The 18909-nt window shown below is 35.6% G+C and overlaps 3 protein-coding genes across 3 annotated transcripts in view; 2 read left to right on the top strand and 1 right to left on the bottom strand.

Annotated features, from left to right (window-relative positions):
- Nucleotides 1-6261, top strand: part of LOC123318714 (kynurenine formamidase-like) — a 48439-nt gene extending 42178 nt beyond the window's left edge. Inside the window, exon 5 of the mRNA XM_044905420.1 lies at nucleotides 6126-6261. Within this exon, the coding sequence (XP_044761355.1) occupies nucleotides 6126-6211 (86 nt within the window). The 3' untranslated portion in view covers nucleotides 6212-6261. The remainder of the gene's footprint in view (nucleotides 1-6125) is intronic.
- Nucleotides 6258-14522, bottom strand: LOC123318713 (pre-mRNA-splicing factor 38B). Its single transcript, XM_044905419.1, has 5 exons — nucleotides 14376-14522; nucleotides 14202-14318; nucleotides 13787-14124; nucleotides 10057-10200; nucleotides 6258-6832 (listed from the first exon to the last, which is right to left on the bottom strand). Exons 1-5 carry the CDS (start codon nucleotides 14401-14403, stop codon nucleotides 6509-6511), a joined length of 951 nt encoding a protein of 316 aa, XP_044761354.1. The 5' UTR covers nucleotides 14404-14522; the 3' UTR covers nucleotides 6258-6508.
- Nucleotides 14523-15602: 1080 nt separating this feature from the next.
- Nucleotides 15603-16530, top strand: LOC123318792 (glucosidase 2 subunit beta). The gene is made up of 2 exons (XM_044905533.1): nucleotides 15603-16177; nucleotides 16242-16530. Exons 1-2 carry the CDS (start codon nucleotides 15724-15726, stop codon nucleotides 16277-16279), a joined length of 492 nt encoding a protein of 163 aa, XP_044761468.1. The 5' UTR covers nucleotides 15603-15723; the 3' UTR covers nucleotides 16280-16530.
- The last annotated feature ends 2379 nt before the right edge of the window (nucleotides 16531-18909 follow it).

The following is an 18909-nucleotide window of genomic DNA, read 5'->3' as shown; positions in this document are numbered from 1 at the left end:
TCAACATGCGTGGACCAGCTCATTCTTTTATCCATGTATATACCCAAGAATTTACAATGGTCAGAAGAAGTAATCACGAAATTGGAATAACGTAACTCTAACGTATCATCAGGAATGCCCCTTGAACCAAAACACATGCAAACTGTCTTGTTCACATTTACAACAACTCTGTTAGCCCGGCACCAACAAGTGAACTGCTCTATAATAGCTTCACACGCATAGCGAAGCTCCTCCCTACTCCGTGCTGAAACCACAACCGAAGTGTCGTCTGCAAAGAGAACCAACAAAAAAAGAGCAATGTGAAGAGGTAAGTCATTTATGAACAATAAAAACAGGAGTGGTCCCAGAACGGAGCCCTGAGGAACCCCACAATCCACATCAAACATTTCCGAATACGTTGAACCCACTTTCACGCGCATATGCCTTTGATTTAGATAACTACGCAGCCAATCAAGAAATATTCCCCTGAAACCCAGGTTATAACATTTAGTAAGAATAAATTCAAAAGAAAGCGTGTCAAAGGCACAAGACAAATCAAAAAATAAACCAGCAACAAGTAGGTTTCTATCCATACATTCGTGCACACATTCCATGAAGTCAAGAGCAGCAGTCTGGGTTGACCGACCACTTCTGAAGCCGTGCTGGGCTGGACTCAGTATTTTGAACTTATCAAGATATTTCGTCATTCTAGTGAAAACAATTTTCTCGAAAACTTTAGATAAGACGCTTAAGATGGAAATGGGACGGTAGTTGGTGATTTCCTCCAGGCTGCCGCCTTTATGAATCGGTATAACTGTGGATTCCTTGAGAGCATCTGGAAATTTACCAGAAGAAATTGAAAAATTTATGATATGAGCAAAATGTTCACTCATTACCTCAGCAATAGATTTAACAACCCTGGTTGAGATTGAATTTGTCCCAATACAATGCTTGTTTTTTAAGCTCTCGATAGAGTCCAAGACATCAAATTTAGTTACCGGATAAAAGAAGAAAGTATTTTCAATTATCGGCGCAGTAGTGCAAGAAGCAGACAAGTGATCGCCATAACTATTTTTTAACTTCATGTTTGCCATCCTGGTGAAATGAATGGCAAACTGATTGGCCAGCTCAGAAGGAGTGTCATATTTTTCTCCATTCACACAAATAACTACGGGGTCATAAGATCGTTTTTTCCCACTTGTGAATGAATTTACTATATTCCAGAGTGCTTTGCTTTTATTATCTGATTTCTCAATAACTGAACCGAAATATCTCAATTTAGTTGATTTTATCAATGCGCTATGATGGAATTTTGCATTTTTATAATTTATTGATGTGGACGGTGAACGCACAACAGAATGAATCCAGTATAGGTTATTGAGATTCTTTTTACTTTGTTCTATCTCATACGTGAACCAATTTTTGCGAACAGCAGTGGAATTAACTCTTTTGACAGGACAACATAAATCCAGGTAATACAAAATTTCATTGTTGAATGCTTGGAAACATAGGTCAACATCCTTCTCCAAGTAGAGGTCTTTAAAATTACTCTCTGATAAGCAGGCATATAATTTGTTAAGATTGTTACTATTAACATTTCTAATGGAGACTGGAGCTTTTCTTACAGGTACAAGGTTCATACATATTTTAAGAAACATGGCCTTATGATCACTAATATGGGGTTCAAATACAATAGAATTATGGTTATCGAGATTTGAGCTACAGATAATGTAGTCAACCTTAGAAGTTGAAGTGACCCCATTTACATTAGTGAAAATTCGTGTTGGAGTTCTGGACGTTCTAGTGAGGCCAAAGCAATCTAATAGTTCATCGAGAAGTTTTGTACTGTAGCAATTAGTTTTTAGTGAATCAATATTGAGATCACCACACAAAAATATGAAATCAACATTTAAGGTACAATATTCTAGAGCACAGAACATCTTTTCGAAAAATACATCAATTTCTCCTGAGCAAGGTCTATACACACTTAATATACCGAGCTTCTTACAACCAATCGTAACCACAATGCCGCAGATTTCTATATGCATTTCTACAGAATAGTCCTGAAGTTTCAACCTTTTTACCTGGAGGCCTTTTTTAGTATAAAGCATAGTACCACCATGTTCCCGCGATGAGCGGCAGAAATGAACAGCTAAAATGTAATCCGGCAGCACCATGGATTCAACATTATCGACTTTGCACCAATGCTCCGATACACTGATCACGTCAGGAAGTTTATCCCCAGTCAGTAACTCCAAGAGATTCAGTTTATTTGAGATACACTGTACATTAAGCTGCATTATTCCGAAAATCGTAGGTTGTGCAGCATCACCTATAGCAGACTTCAAGATCGCTGAGGTTGCTGAACTTTGCGTCGGTGGAAAAAATGGTGTACATTGGCCCTGTACGGCCAGTTAGAACTATCAAGTACCTTTTCATATTCTGAGCAGGGAATCAGAACTTTAAATGAGGAATAATGATCAGGATATCGAGATTCCAACTTTTCACAGCGGACATTTGTGAATTTTAGTTTTAAAAAATCCAGTAAACCATCTTCAGTTGTATTCGGTTTCAGGTTGGAAACATGAAAGGTTTTGAACCTTTCTACCCCTTCAACAGAGGAGGAGCCGGCAAAGCTACCAACAACCAACGCTTTACTCTGTCTGCGCTTTGGTTTGCGCTGAGCAACTTTCCATCCATTATTATCATCTTCCCCAATGGTGGGGTGATTAACATTATTTTCATGTAAAGTAATTGAATTGGCTGGATCACATGTAGATATTATATTTTGTGATCTTATCTGATCCACAGTATTATTACCAACATTTATATGAACACTTCGTTCAACAGTTTTCACCTGAGAACTGGCTTGAGCGCGAGTTGAAGAACGCGTATTTACAGTTTTCGAATCAGATGATGAACGCTGACGACTCCCAGTTGCGGTACACTCCGATGACACTGACAGCGTACGCAACTGTTGTTTCTCACGATCACTTGAACTCGCATTTATAAGGTGTGTTGATGTTTTTTCCCTTCTGAATGTGTTTAATTCATTATCTTTAATACGAATTGCATCTTCCAAGGCGGAAATTTTAAATTTCAGTAAACTATTGTTTTCCATTAGGATATTATTTTTCGATTCTAGTTCGAAGATTATCCTAAGTAAAAGATCTTTGTTACATGATTCACCAGATAAAGGCTTAGCCGTTGATTCCACTTGCGGGGATGAATCTCCACCGTTTCTGTCACAAACTATTATGTTAGATATTTCCACATCACAACACTTTTTAATTTTTGAACTGCAGCCAGGATGGAATGTCTTACAACATATACTGCATTTGTTACTACTTTTAGCAATAGGTCTCTTACAGGACCCGCATTGGGGAACTGTTAATTGTAGGGAGACATCAGGAGCGACTTCTTTACTCGCCATCTTATAGAAGAATATAAATATACATACACATTCCCCAGGTCCGTCCGTCATTGAACTGGGGATAATCTGGTCAGCCTAACTTATGAGAAGGTCATCAAGTTAGACAAATCGAATTCAGCACATAACTCAATTGGATTTTCAAGTTACTATATAATGTGTGTGAAGTTGGCCCAGGCACTTTTCAATTTTCAAAAAAAAAAAAATTTGTGCTGAATATTGTGCTAGGTTTGTGCCGTTGAAATTTTTTCTTCCTTCTACACCGTTCTCAAAATATTTCACAAAATGTATTGAATGGGCCAGCTCAGCATTTATCGAAAAAATGAGTTTTTTCAACAGAAACAGGTTGTGCTATGCATGTACAGTGTTTTGCGGTTCGAATTTTTGCGAAAGTCCCTCTTATCTCCCGGAAAATCGAAAATGTAGAAAAAAGTTAGCCCAGCACTTTTGTTTTTTCTTCTCAAATGTCAGTGGATAAATTTGTGCTAAATTTATGCTGACTTGTGCCGTAAATATTTTCTGAAAAATTTGTCGGATTTTCCGGGAAATCTTGAAATTGAAAAAAAAAGTAAGCCCAGCACTTTTTTTTTCTCAATGAAAACATATGTGAACAATATTTTATATTATTTCAGTTGGTTACCTAAATATGTAGTTCCTATACCTAAAATCTGAAAACTTTCTTGCTTCTGTAACACCCATCTTTACTGAAGTATCTACAGGGCCGCCGTCAGGACCGGCAAACCGGGCACCCTGCCGGGGCGGCACATTCTGGTGGCGGCAAATCAGTTGATAAAACGATACCAATTTTTGCACACAAAAATTTTTTTCTCCAAAATCGAACATTATTAATTATTAGTGTAAAATCGAAAAGGCGGCTTTTTGCGCTTGGACGCCAAACAATTTACAAATATTCTCAAAGTACCGAATGAAAACGCATTTCAACCAGAAACAAGGGGAATACCGCCTGATGAAAAACGATCAAAGATGCCGCATCTACTCATAAATAACTATCAATGTCAATATCTCCACCGCAGCGGTCAGTCATTGTCCCTCTTCTTGAGTTATTGCTCTCCAGCCAGTCGGTTTCTTTGATTAACGTCACTGTATAGTTTTTGAGATTCGGGACGGCTCCAAGGATAATTCAGAAAGAAATTTCATTTTCTGTAAGCCAATCCGAATTCGAAATGTAGATTTCTTGGGGGGATTTAAAATACTTGAGAAACAAGAGTAACTATCAACCCTTTACAATAGTATATCGTGCATAAAGTAAATCAAGGGGTGTTTTCTGTGATATCGTGTTTATACGAATTGAGACTGTTGAAGATTTTCATATTATCTCTGTATCTGTGGAGTTTAGAATGTCAAATTGAATAATATTCTATATCTGTATTTTTCAAACGTTTCACTGCATGTATTTCACCGTATAATACCGGCGCCGGCGTAGTTAGTAGATATATAACACTCAAATTTTTGTATTCCTTTTTTTCTTATCGTTTTTTTAGATTCAACATTTTCTAAGGCATATCAAATTATAAAAAATAAATATAAATATATATAAATATCTACATTTTGAACATGCTCTACGTTATTCCATAAAGAACGATGTAGGTACTTAAACTCAATATAGACAGCAAGGTGGCAACAAATTATTTGTGTTCTGCGGTGGCAACTGGCAAAATATCATTTTGCGGGGGCGGCATAATGTCTGGCGGCGGCCATGAGTATCTACATCTACTTAAAAATACAAGGTTACTTTAGTTGACCAGCTCATAACTCTATTCACATGTGAATGATGCATCCACATGTTTCGGTAAACTAAATACTATCTTCATAATGTGAAATCAACTTGAGCCAATGTCATATAGAAGAACCCAAAAACATACTCCCTCAGATTACTCTGTAATCTGTGCATATTCTTCGCAAAGCAGTTACATCTAGATACACCCCGCAAAACGGAACAATATATATCTCAGAAGTAAAGCAACAGAAATAATTCTCGAGTGAATTGAGCTTAAACTCTTTTTCGATTAGTCTACAACCAACGTTAGCCATTGTCGTTTTGTGTCAATGCCACTAGTAGCGAACCCAGTTTAATCTTGCCACGCAACAGGCTCTTATGTGTATTGACCTTTCTGTATCTTCTCGATAACTTTTTGTTACGTTTGTTGAGAATCATACGCAATTCATGAAGTGTCAAAATCATTCACCGGAATATCTTAATTTAATTTTCTTCCCAGTATAAAAGCGGTTTGAGTTTTGATACATTTGATTGAAAAAAAAACTCCTCAACAGAAATATTCAAAAGTGTGGCAGTGTTTGTCACTTCTTTCATAAGAATCCCATAATAAACCGTTGAGGTTTTACCCAACGTATGGTAGACTGGTGAAATTGTCATCAAATCAGCTATCTAATCAAGCAAAGATGAATTGGGTGTGTCAGTTGAAATGAGAAAGTATAGTAGACTGTTTCCGGTATAACAGGAAGTTGCAGAGGTATCGAATATTTCAGGGAGAAAGTTTTAGTGTAGAAAATCTCAACAGGCAAATTATCAGCTCAAAATTATTATTAGTTCTTCATGAACGCTTAATAGGGCATCACTATGAATCACTCTGTATAAAGGGTGTCTGCAGCAGTCGCTGTTTTTCCTCTACAACCCTCCTTTATGAGTTTTGAAATAATCAGCACCAAGCATTTATATCAATGTTTTTTTTTTCAGAAAAAATGTTCACACTTGTGGTTGCTCCCATGAAGTTAACAGAAGGATCAGGAGCGCCAGTTAGAATATTCGCCGTATTAACCTAATTATCATTGGAATGTTAAAGAGGAATATTAAATAAACAGACTGAAATATTCATAAAGTTTCATTGCAACCATCATAAAAAATAAATTATATTTCTGAAGATGAATTAGGGTTAACTAAGTGAAGAACAGAATGAAAATTCTTGTCTTTTAACGTGTCTGTTGAGCACTTTCCAACAGAATTCACAATTTTTGAAAATCATCGCAGTGAAGTGGAAAGACTAAAGATCTACAGTATAATTGATGGGGAATCTTGTATCTTTCAAAACAAAACAATCATAATAGGACATCGACGGTACTCTATCTCCTATGCCGATGTCTGTCTTTGTAGTCTCTGCTAGAGCTGCTATGGGAATGGGATCTCACAGGACTTCGGCTCCGTTCCCTTTTCGAATGTCTATCTCTGTCTCTTTTGTAATCGCCATCTTTGTGTCTTCTGTCGTCTCTGTATTTACGGTCTGGCGACCTATCTCTCGATCTTTCTCTTCTATCGTCTCTCAAAAAGTCTTTTTTTATATCATCTCTAACATTGTCTCTGTCTCCTCTCGGCCAATCTTTTTGGGGACGTTCGTTGTACTTGACAGGTTCCTGTCTTTGGGTGACTACTTGTGGTGGCAAGTTCTCCTGCAAAATAATAAAATTACATGAAACATGCGAAAACCAGGTAAGCCATATTGCATATTGAAATTTTAAAAAATATAACAGTTGGTGATTGAAAAGTTACGAATAGTTATCGATATTGCGCGATATTACGTAATGCAACAATCAAAGTCAAAGACATATGTAAAGCAAATCAGTGTCGGCTAGTTTAATCAATAGTCCGACGTTTGAGCGTAAATCAATCCGTGTTGTGGTATGAAATCTTTAGTAATTGTCAGACAGCGAATTTTGAAGAATCTGGCTTCTGAACACAGAAGAAGATTAAAATTAAATTATATTAGAATAAATTTGAACAGGCTGCTCTGCGTCTGTGGTTACATTCTGGAGAAATTAGTATGGTAGACATTCGAATGTAAAACACCATTTGAAAATTTTATTTTGACATCAGTCATGCAGAAAAGGCGGTTGAATTGGGCCAATTACCTTTCTATAATAAATGTGTCCTAAAACTATTAGTATATAATTCAACGAGCATATTATGATGGTCAATCAAGAGTGATTAATGAATGTTAGAATGTTCGATAGACAACAATAGTTGATTATTCACAAATAATTTAGGACAGCCCTATCTGATTTTTCTGCATTACTTCTTTCTGTGAGAAAGATGTAAAGAAATTGTGCTTTTTTATGATTCCCCATTCAATTAAGAATAGAAATCTCTCTCGTAAAATTTCGATACTTTACTCGCAATGAGAAAACTTAAGATTAGCATGGGTTCGGTTCGAGAAGTATCCGCGTTTTAGCGGAATTTAGGTTGTTGATTTCAGGAGGGGGGTCTATTGTGCCCCATGACAACTATTCTTTTCATCACGTGGTCTACAGATCGCCCTCCAGTTCTAGATTTCTAATGAGCACCAGTATCAGGGAAGGATATCAGTTCCTCCCTTCTACACAAGTTTCGAAATGATCTAACCCAGGAAGATTACGCCAGAGATTTTTTTTTCGATTTTTTTCTTTCCGTGAAACTCCTTTCAATAGATACTTTCACCTATATAATAGAAAGGTTTTGGGCCTAGAAGTTGAGATCCTTTTCTGTCAAGTGTATCGGCCTCCTCATTTCCTTCGATTCCCATGTGACCGGGAACCCAGACTAAGCAGACCTTGTTATGGGAATCAGGTTTTAAATAGTTCAATCATTATTTATTAATCTGTGTATTATTTGTCTATTTCCACTGTTCATCCAAGCCTTCAATCGTCTTTTTAAATGTCTTAATATTCGATATAATTTTCAGATGACCAAGGATTATGTTGAAAACATAAAGAAAAGTACCTGAGCTTGAGAAGAAGATCCCTCAGCTGGTTCACAACATTTTTTATATGTTCATTAGAACTCATTTGTGAATCCATTATTATTCCTAAATACTTTATATGTTTTGTTTCAGCTATACAGATTCCATCATCAAAAATAAGAACTCCCAGATCCGGAAGACTCGAAAGAGTAGAGTAGAGCTGAACACCATATTTAGTCTTGTTTATATATAAAGTGAGTTCATTATGCTTGAACCAATTTATTATTCCTGAAAATATCACCAGAACTTTTTCTCCCAGTTCTTCCCATGTCTTCCTCTGGTATTGCATAACGGCATAATCAGCAAAGCGAAACGAAATATAATCATTGTGACAATTGAAGTATCTATAGAACAGTGAGCAAACGCTTGGTTACTTATGAAGAATAGCCTTCTGAATCGAGTCAACAGTGTGAAGAAATTTGTGCTGCAGCATCCCAAACATGGAATGTCGTATTTGAATTTTGAACAGTAATTCTGTTGGAGGATAAGAAATACATACAAAAATCCCACATTCTTTCGAGAAGTAATTGCCAAGTCCACCAAGTGGTTGTGCCAGGGAACGTCCAGGGAAATACTCGACAAGTTACAAGGAGTCCCCATGCTCCAGTGTCTGGTAATTAATTAATATAAGCAGCAGATTTATGTGAGTGTTGTTGAATAGTAGAGCGACTGTGTTTTCAATGAACTGAATGTTCCTGGAACCCCAGTTGGTTATGTCAAGGTTGATAACCTGAACTGCAAATCTCTTGCCTAGAAGTTGTGCCTTGCCTTTAGAAGAAGTGATAATCGCGCCATCGTCAGCTATATGTGAGGGAAACGAGCTTGATGTGAAGTTGTTTTTCACGTGGCCAGAAGAAGCGGGATCCATTTCGACGCGTTATAATGTAATTATAACGTTATACTTTTGGTTGGCTCTGGCTACTATCCTATTGTAGCTGTATCGGGCAGGATTGCTCTGGGCAACAGATTTTAAAGTTTTACTATGAGTACTTTCCTTGAACTAAATAAAATTCATACGCTTCTTGATGATAAAATAGACGATAATTATAAAACTATACAGACAAGCATAATGACGAGCATAAAGCATTTGATGCCATAGTTTTTTGTTACTAGTAGTGAGTTTTTAAATAGGACACCCTGTATGTTTCGGTAGATTTTAAGGAACATTGATATTTCGAATTCGAGAAAATCACTTTATAGTTACATAATAGGTGAATAAACTAATTGGCAGAAATAAATTGTGTGATATTTGTAATGATTTGCATCCTCAAAGGAACCCGATATCACGTTCAACGGTTTATAAAGCATTCAATGCAACTGGGATGGCAGTGAGGTTGCGACCAATAAGACACACTTTCACGAAGGGTAGCGATGTTTTCGGACATGTTCCATTCACGTACAGTTGTTGTTTACCGAACGAATCGTCTAAGTCAAGAATTCAGCGACTCAATGTTGGAGAATCGATCGTAAAGGGCCAGCACCGAGTCCTCCGTAAAATAGGCGCAACGTTGGCACAAACGTTTCGATACTAATATTTTTTAATTTTGCGTGATAGATAATGACATCCATTCAAGAGTTAAAAAGAAATGCAAACTCATCTGCTTGCTGAAAAAAGATCTATCAATAATTAATAATATGTGATATCTTATTCACATGTTATACCTAAAGTCCGTTTGTAACAGCCGAAAATTCTCTGGAGGATTCTCTACAGAATTTTGGCAGAAAAAAAGTACGTATGTAACTGCAGAGAATTCATGGTGCACGAATTCACGAGTAAATTCTCTAGAAAATGTTCGGCCGTTGCAAACGGGCTTAATGTCGTGTTATAACAATATAAATTGCAATAATTGAGAAACAAGAAATTCAAGGAACAGATAATGTTCAAAGTGAAATACTTACCGCTATAAACTTCTGTATCTTTTGTTGTATGGGAACAGGTATTCTAGGAAATAAAGTGGAAAACCATTCTAATTTTACCAACCATTGCCTCAGCATTGTTCCAATGGACATCGTTTGACCTCCACCTGCCTTGACATCAAGTTCCTGAAAATCTCACAGCTCATGAATATATTTAATAAAACACACTGGAAACCTAACGAAGTGTAAGATTTCTTATGTAATTTGAAGGATATGAATAAAAGATAGTTAATCGTTATTGGCAGGACAACTTCCCCAAATTCCCAATTAAAAAGTCAGATTTTTATATGTATAGCGTTCAATATATTTTGAGTATTTAATTCCTATATTAATAGTACACTATGTACTAATGTATCTTGTATTCAATAGAAAATGAAAGCTTTATATACCGAGATATAGAAGCAGAAACATTTTCCTCATGTCTTGATTGCTATACGCAAATTATTCTACGTCATCACGAAATACACTCCTGCAGATATGAAAAGGACTAATATAATTTCTTCATCCCACCTCCAATTTAAAGTTTCACATATTTTTAAGAAAAAATTCTAGGGGAATTCATGCTCCCAATGGTTGTTGATTGAATCTAAATCGGTATTCAGAACTTGTCAGATACTATACTTATGTTTCACACAAAAAAAACGAAAAATTCTTCATATAAAATATAACGAAATCATTTCAATTTTTTGAAGGTAACTAGTGACCACATACATAGATCCATAATTTTTAAACCGATCATTCAAAGTTTCAAAGCATCGCCTAGAAGCGATTTACTCTATACAGTTTAGAGTTGAAATTAGCCCCACAAAAAGAAATTTCTCCAATAAATTGGACTGGCAACGATCTTTAACTCAAAGTTGACCATAGAGAACGTCCACCATTAAAGGAGAGTAACGAAGACGACCAATAAAGCAGAGTACATTATATTGAATTGAAAGTCAACACTCGCATCGATGCGACACGTGGCGTCCAACCACCGAATCTTTCTCCTCATTGTGCCTCTCAAACTAGCTCCTTGGGTACATTCCATTGTCCGATCGCAGTGTTTCGCAACTCCTCACTTAGAATCTGGTGCAATCCACTCGGGGAGAGGGAAATAGTCCGACTCATGCGAAAGATCGCAACTATCGATACAACAGCAAGGAAGTTAACGCAGACATGGCTATGAACAAAAATGCGATAAATTGGATTCAAAGTTATCCATAGAAAGCGCACTGCCGTGGAAGGAGATTGGATATAGACGGTCTTGTTCACAATTTAGCATAGTCAATCGTTTAAAATTGCATAACGTTGTTCCAGGTTGCTAATATTATTATTATTTTTTTATTATTATTATATTATCCTGATTCTCCGTTAGTACCGAAGTAGTCCCTCAGAAGCTCCTTGATATTGTTCAAGATCGGAGAAAAAGTTGTGTAGGCTTTGTTACTGTGTCCTTACGCCACCTTAGGCACAGGACCGTTAATTTTAACCCAACCGTATCGACTAGAAAATTTCTTCTCTAGCCCGGGATCGAACTCAATACCTTGCGGTTGCAATATACTGAGCCGACGCTTTAACCACCAAGCTAGGGACGCTGAAGTGCAAGAAGAGAAATACTTATATGTATTTGACGACTTTTTTGAGTTGTTGTTTCGAGAAGTTGTTTAGCAGTGAATTATGTCAAGAACTTCTTGTACTTTGTTCTCAATACTGACAATACTAGTCTGATGCAAATGGATATATTGAAAGTTATAAACTTGTGTCTTGCTCACCATCTTCAATTTGCTCCGCTGAGTTTTCAGAAGTTGATTCCGAAGCATTCTGAAGAGCTTCTTTCATTCTTCGAATGGAAAATAAAATTAAGGTGAAAGTGGCATATTAGATTTCTCATTTCGAATAATTGTTCATGTAGTTCATCAAACTTGAAATAAAAACTGTGTTATTTGTTGTTTCTAATTCTTTGAACTGCTTTTCAGTAAGTGAGTTTGCATGCATGCAATGTCCATTGGCATATTCTCTTCTCTATATGCATTACATATATATTTCAGCACAGAAAAGTGTTTGATTTTCATTTCCTGCATATCTGCTCATAACCTTACGTTGTTGTGGCGAAGGAAAGTTCTCAGTTTAAGTAATTGTAATAAGGTTTATCATCTCAGTTAAAATTTTAATTAAATGAAAGTAAACAGAACTCGTTCAAGTTCAGCCTCCTCACTGTAAAGACCTAAAAGTATCGAATAGTTCAGATCGAGATTTTGATCAACCCTATGTCAATAAAATTCTTTTAAACTCAACTTCAAAAAAAGATGCTCATTCAGTAAGCTACTGAACTCATTAAGAAAACAATGCTACTGAAAACAATGATTAGAGGTAAAATGTTTATCATTTAGTAAAAAATGTTTTTCATTGGAATCTGAATGAATAATTCAATTCATCATCCATTTCACACAAATATTCGTTATAACTTATGTCTGCCGTAAAAGCTAGAATTATTTTGATAGTCTGTCAACGATGTTGTACTTCTGACTGCTGACGTCATTTCATTCCTAAGATGGACCATGCATATGAGCAAGAGCTGAGCTTGAATCTTATTCAATCCCGTATCATTTACGAACACAATGTTGTTGTTCCTGCATTGCTGTAAATGCAAAAGCTATTTACACAATTGGTAAAACAAATGGATTCGTAATCAGTTCAGGGTAAGCATCACATGAAAATCTGATTATTGCAATGAACAGATTATTTTCAATATTATAATTGTTATGTCTCTTAATCAACTATGCATGAATGGATGGAAATTTCTAGACACCACATAATATAATTCATTATATCATTACGAGTACTATTGTTTCCTTATCATAATGAACAACTCGTTAATATTAATAATTAATAATTATTATTATTATTCAGTGTAAGATTCAAATTTTTGATTATATATTTTTATTAAGGAATAGTTGCATGACCATGATGAAAGTAAAATTGGTATTTTTTAGACTCACTCAATCAGATTGAGGTCTAACTTTAACTCCAACAAGCAATGAAAAACTTATATTTTAATAGAAGTGATGGTCTATGATGTTCAAAAATTTCAAGGACATTTTTCTCCCGCTATGAAACTGCCATTGATATGTGGTTTTAAAGGTTATTTCATGAAAAACGTTATTTCATGAAAAACGCAGTTCATTGGGCAAAGCCAATCATATAATAGATCGAATCTTCAAAATTGAAAATCTCTTTTTTTGTGTATAGAATACCTCTTGATTATTTCCCAATCAATGAAAAATGTTCTGCCAACATCAATTAGTTCAATTATTTTCCATCATGGTATTGTGTAAAGGGAATCGAAAAAAAGCGTAAGTCCCCTTCTGAAAAGTCACAGGAAGTTATTTTCTCTCGATTGTGCTATGTAATTTTTGAATTATGTTTTTGAACATAACACTTAGTTTTTACTACAACGATTTGTGCTTATCTTACAAATTTGATGAAACTTTCAAATGAGGAATCCACCACGAAGTTTTCATATCAAAAACTGTGCTAGAAGTTAATCTTATTGAGGTACTAACATATTTTCTTTCCGCATAATTATACACACAGTATGCTCAAGCTGACTCCACTCTCATGACTATTTCAGAAAATCCTTCTATAATCATATTCCTTCTCATTATGTTGAAATCTCACCTTCAATGTATTCAAGAATACGGATAGAAGCACTCTACCTGGAATTACGCACCTCTTCATCATGTAAGTAAGGTTCATACCATTCTAATAAGCTGGCTGGCGGTAATGCATATCGTATATACATAAATCCAAGGGCTCGGATATATGGAGAATCACAGTGTGTCAAAAGTCCATTCAGTTGCTTTCTAGTAAGTTTCAGGGTGAAGAGTTTGTAGAGTAGGCAATAAGCTGTAGACACTATACCTCCCGCACCTACTCCCCTGACTCCTCCACACATACCCGTTTGTCCTGAAGTCCTCCGTGACCCCTTCTCCCAAGGTTCCAGGTGAGTTACTTTATAATAAATTTCATCCACAACCTCATGATACGTTTTCAATTCGTATAAATTAACTACAACAGTATAAACAGGGCCAAATAGAAAAACTTCAAATGCTTACTTAATTTTTGTAAATAAGTGATATACTAACCTTTAAAATAAGAACTGCTCTGAATATTGGTAAGAATAAGAGGATTTAAATTCATTGTTCTTTCGTTTCCCCATAGTGGCAAAATATTTGATTGTTTGAAACCTTTGGGAGTAGATTCTGGAATGAAATATTAATTCATGAAATCATGAAAATTTTGATTTTCAATTATCATACCTTCTTCGTTGTTTGTATTTCTATCCATTTGTAAAATTAAATTTTCACAAAATACGATTTGAATTATTATTTATCAAATAATTATTTACCAAATGAATTTCTAATACAAACAGCACAGAGGAACGGGGAATTCTCACTTTTATTTTGACAAATGTCAAATGTCATTTTTTTCCATAGACCATAGGACAGAGATATATTAGTGTTCTGTGGTCCATACATTGAGCCATATTTTGGTGTCTTAATCGATAAAACGTCTTTAAGCGTGACGTCATTAATTTTGTTGTCGCAAAAATAGAATATCGCTGATGGTTGAGTCATCTGTCGTTGTCGTTAGACAGCGAAACGAATTGTGAATTTTTTAATTTCTATTCTTTGGCTATTATTTGAAAAATATTTATTTATTCTAAATGATAAGGCAGAAACTGCATTATTGGCAGTAAAAGCACTCTTCCCTAGTAGGAATTCAAATCAAATTCGATATAAACAACTTCTTCTTTACCTCTTTTCGCTTAAGACGACACAGGCGCTCTCCACAGACCACCAGGTTCCGCTTAAAGCCACAGAACAGACCCATACTGCCATACTTGACTTACTTTATGCTTAAAGCGTCTTAAAGACTGACGTCATGACCAAAGATTACAGAATCTATAATCTTTGGTCATGTCTTATTCGCTCGAATTCCACCGCTTAAAGACGCTTCATGCGTCTTAACCGCGAAAATATGGCTTAGAACTTTCTTTAGGATTGAACTAAAGTTTTTTTTTTTAGTTCAATGTTCTTTAGTTCAACGCTCGAATTGCACCGCTTGCGAAAATATGCCTTAGAACTTTCTTTAGTTCAATCCATGGACCTCCATGGTTCAATCTTATATTAGTGGTTCTGTGGTTCAATGGTTCCATAGACATATCTGTGTTTTTTTCAGATTTTGTAATATCTATGGAGAGTAGTAATATCTTTGGATTTTGTGTTTCTTTGGTTTTGCCAGCTCTTTTTCTTGCTTCAAGCTTCAACCACCAACCAACTCCTTGATCTGGATGACCCATAGACCTAATAATTGGTTAATAATGTATTATGGGATGACCACGTCAAAAGGACAACGTTTTCTATCTCTTATTCTTATCAAAAAGGTTAATCTTTGTTCTTATTCTTCTTTGCTTTGATTTGTGGTATGTCAGTTGGTAACATTGTTACATTAACCAAAGAAAATTCGAATAAAAATAGTTTTGATTTAAAATTTCTCCCACTTTTTGAATTTTTAATAATAATTAGCGCAAAAAGTGATGCTTAATTTTTTTAAAGAGACTGAGAAAATATCAAAAGCGCGTAAGGCACTATTGTTGAAATAGACATGATTTGTAGACTTCAGAGAAGAAGTTTGATAATATATGCTTCTTTCTTCATTTTTATATTCATCATCATTATACTTTATCAATTGATAGAACTCAATAATATTGGATATCCCTCTCAAAGTCTTTCTCCAAGTTCACTTAGTGCCATTTCCACAATAAGAGGAGTACATGAGCGACTTATGATATTTTACGAGAACAGAAACAATAAGTTCACATGTATAAAGAGTATGGAAACAATTGATTTCAGTCGTATAAATGACGATTATTGCGATTGTTTAGATGGAAGTGATGAACCTGGGACTAATGCTTGTTCAAATGGAATATTTTATTGCAAAAATCAAATTGGTCCTAAGTATTTTCATAAATCTTTTCCATCTAATAGAGTAAACGATGGCATTTGTGATTGTTGTGATGGATCTGATGAGTACAGCATAGATACAAATTCCTTCCTTGGTATGTTAATTGCATACAATAGAGGATGAGTTATTTATATTTTGACAAGGGATATTTTTTCAAGGAACTAAAGTGGAGACACCATGTTTATTCCGTTGTTGAGTTGAAGAATATTGGCATCTGAAGCAAATTTTAAAAATTCAAAACTTTGGAAGCATTATTGTTTATAATGAAATGTTGCATCATGAAATATTTCCATGGATATATTATAATACATTTTTTAGAAGCTTAAAAATCTGTGCATTTTTACTGGTACTTCATGGTGAATAGTGAGAAAAATTATAGCAAATTCGCCATAGTGTGAAACATTGATGATTTTCTCATTCTGTATGAACTTTGATAATTTGTGTGTTGGAGAACCCAGTACTCTCAAACCTGCAGTGGTACCATGATCGATTGACAACTTATCAATGTTGGATTCGATAAGGGGTTGGCGGCGATCTATTTACACCCAGAAGATTTCATACAGCAGAAAATGATCATCTGTAGTATGAATTTCCAGTAACTCGACTTAAAAGTAGGAAAGAAAGGGTAAAACAGGATTACTGTCGAGTTAGGCGCTTGTCGTGAGCTTGTGGTACGCACTCAGAACCAGGAGTGTGAAAAAATTTTCTCTTCATATTTATCCTCACACTGGTTGAATATTCTAATCACAAATAGAAATCCAACATCTATAATCGCGAAGGTCCTCGAGAAACTTGTGTATGATCATTTATTTAGTTTACTAAAAAACATCATAATTCCAGAACAACACCGTTTCTTCAGGGGACTTTCGCTGGATACTAACCTTTTCGTTTTCACCGAGTATGTGCATGGTTGTATGGACAGTAGGATTCAGGTTGACACTATTTACACAGACTTCAGTAAAGCCTTTGACAAAATTAGTCATAATATACTATTGAGTCGTTTGGCTGAGGTCGGTGTGGCAGGTAATCTGCTCAGATGGTTTGAGTCCTATATTAGAAACCGTTCTCAATTCGTTTCGGCTCTGGGATTTGTTTCTGGACCATTTATGACCACTTCAGGCGTGCCCCAGGGATCGCATCTGGGACCTTTACTTTTTTTAATCTACATAAATAAGATTGCGACCTGCTTTCATCATTGTAAATTTTTAATGTTCGCTGATGATTTAAAGTTCTTCATTTCCGTGTTCAACGATCAGGATTGTGAGCGTTTGCAAGGTGACTTAAACCGTCTTGTTGCCTTCTGTGACAAGAATGGATTATTCCTTAATATCTCCAAATGTAGATCAATGACGTTCACGAGAAGCCACAATCCCATAATGCGAACATATTATATACATGAAGAACCGCTTGAATCTTCAAGTTTTGTTCGAGACTTGGGAGTCATCTTCGATCCAAAACTAATTTTTGATCTCCATGTCAAATCTGTTGTTAATTTGTCCTCCAGAATGTTAGGGTATATAACTAGGAAATGTAGTGCATTCGTAACTGTCACACCGATTAAGGTCCTTTTCGGTGCATTTGTGCTGAGCAGACTAAACTTTGCAAGTGTCGTGTGGAATCCTAGGCAAAAAAATAACATCAATCGCCTTGAGAGTATTCAAAACAGATTTATAAGATTTCTTGCTTTCAAAACGAAATTTGTCATACCTGATGGAGACTATGTTTTGGCGCGCGAGCATTTCGGAATGCTATCATTGTCGAGCATACGTATGGTCTCCGAGGCACTGTTTGCATTTAAGATCTTGAACAATAAACTTCAGAGCCCAGATATTCTTGGTGGCTTGTGCTTCAATGTTCCCCAGAGGTCTCTCAGAACCTGTGAGCTTTTTATGGTACCCTTTAGGTACAAATACACGGCTCAGCACTCGCCTCTATGTCGGATATCTCGGACCAGCAACATGTTTAGTGCAAAGATTATATCTCTATAATCTTTGGTTTAGTGGTCAAGTTGATTATTTTTTTATGTCTCTGGAACAGGTCCGAAAGATTTAAAAAAAGAATTGTACGTAGTTGCCATTTTTGGGGCATTCTGGGTTTCTCGCTTTTCTTTTTTTTCTTTTTTTGGTTGTTTTTTTTTTGTTGATTTTTGTCAGTTGTACTCATGATCATTAGTTAAGTTAGTAATCTTGTATCGAATTGATCTATGTACTTATAATCTCTGTAATTTTGTTCGTTCTATCTGAGGATACATTAGTGGGTTTTTGTACCTGTTTGTATCCCCTTGTGAATAAATAAATAAATAAATAAATAAAAAAAACATATAAAATGCGAATATATTGGGAAAATGGATATTTAAAATTTTTCATATAATAAGTATATCATGACCTTAAGGACTCGATCGCAATAGCTCTTGTATATGACAGTAAAAGACTGTTCTCCCTTTGTATAAATATATTTCATTTTTAACTTATCGTTTGGACATCTGCACTAGAACTTACAAAGAGGTAGGGGTCCCTCATGTAGGCAACTTTATTCAAGCAACTTTTTTATCACAAAAATAGAACACAAAACTTTTTATGAGAACACCAGCAATTATTCAGCAGCAGCAGTCGTTTTATAAATATCGAAATTAAAAAACTGATTGTGTGCAGGACTGTCACACATGCTGCAAATTGGCACAAAAACATGCAACTTTTGAGCACTTGCTACCTAGTAGTAGTAGTATGTATATGCATATCTGGGCTCTGCTCTGCTCTGCATGCGATGATGCGATGTACTCGTAAACGACAAAATCTACCATCGATCAATTTTGTCGCAAGCTACCAT

Source organism: Coccinella septempunctata, chromosome 8, assembly GCF_907165205.1.
Source record: "Coccinella septempunctata chromosome 8, icCocSept1.1, whole genome shotgun sequence".
Taxonomy (NCBI): Eukaryota; Metazoa; Arthropoda; class Insecta; order Coleoptera; family Coccinellidae; genus Coccinella; species Coccinella septempunctata.
This window is presented reverse-complemented; position numbering and strand designations above follow the sequence as displayed.

What these genes read in the sequence shown, in the direction of transcription:
- LOC123318713 (XM_044905419.1), bottom strand. Translation starts at nt 14,403, where the DNA reads ATGGATAGAAATACAAACAACGAAGAAG. An exon ending in AAATACAAACAACGAAGAAG is followed by an intron (nt 14,319 to 14,375) that starts GTATGATAATTG and finishes ATTTCATTCCAG; the next exon opens with AATCTACTCCCAAAGGTTTC. An exon ending in GAGCAGTTCTTATTTTAAAG is followed by an intron (nt 14,125 to 14,201) that starts GTTAGTATATCA and finishes ATACTGTTGTAG; the next exon opens with TTAATTTATACGAATTGAAA.
- LOC123318792 (XM_044905533.1), top strand. Translation starts at nt 15,724, where the DNA reads ATGATTTGTAGACTTCAGAGAAGAAGTTTGATAATATATGCTTCTTTC. An exon ending in AGATACAAATTCCTTCCTTG is followed by an intron (nt 16,178 to 16,241) that starts GTATGTTAATTG and finishes TATTTTTTCAAG; the next exon opens with GAACTAAAGTGGAGACACCA.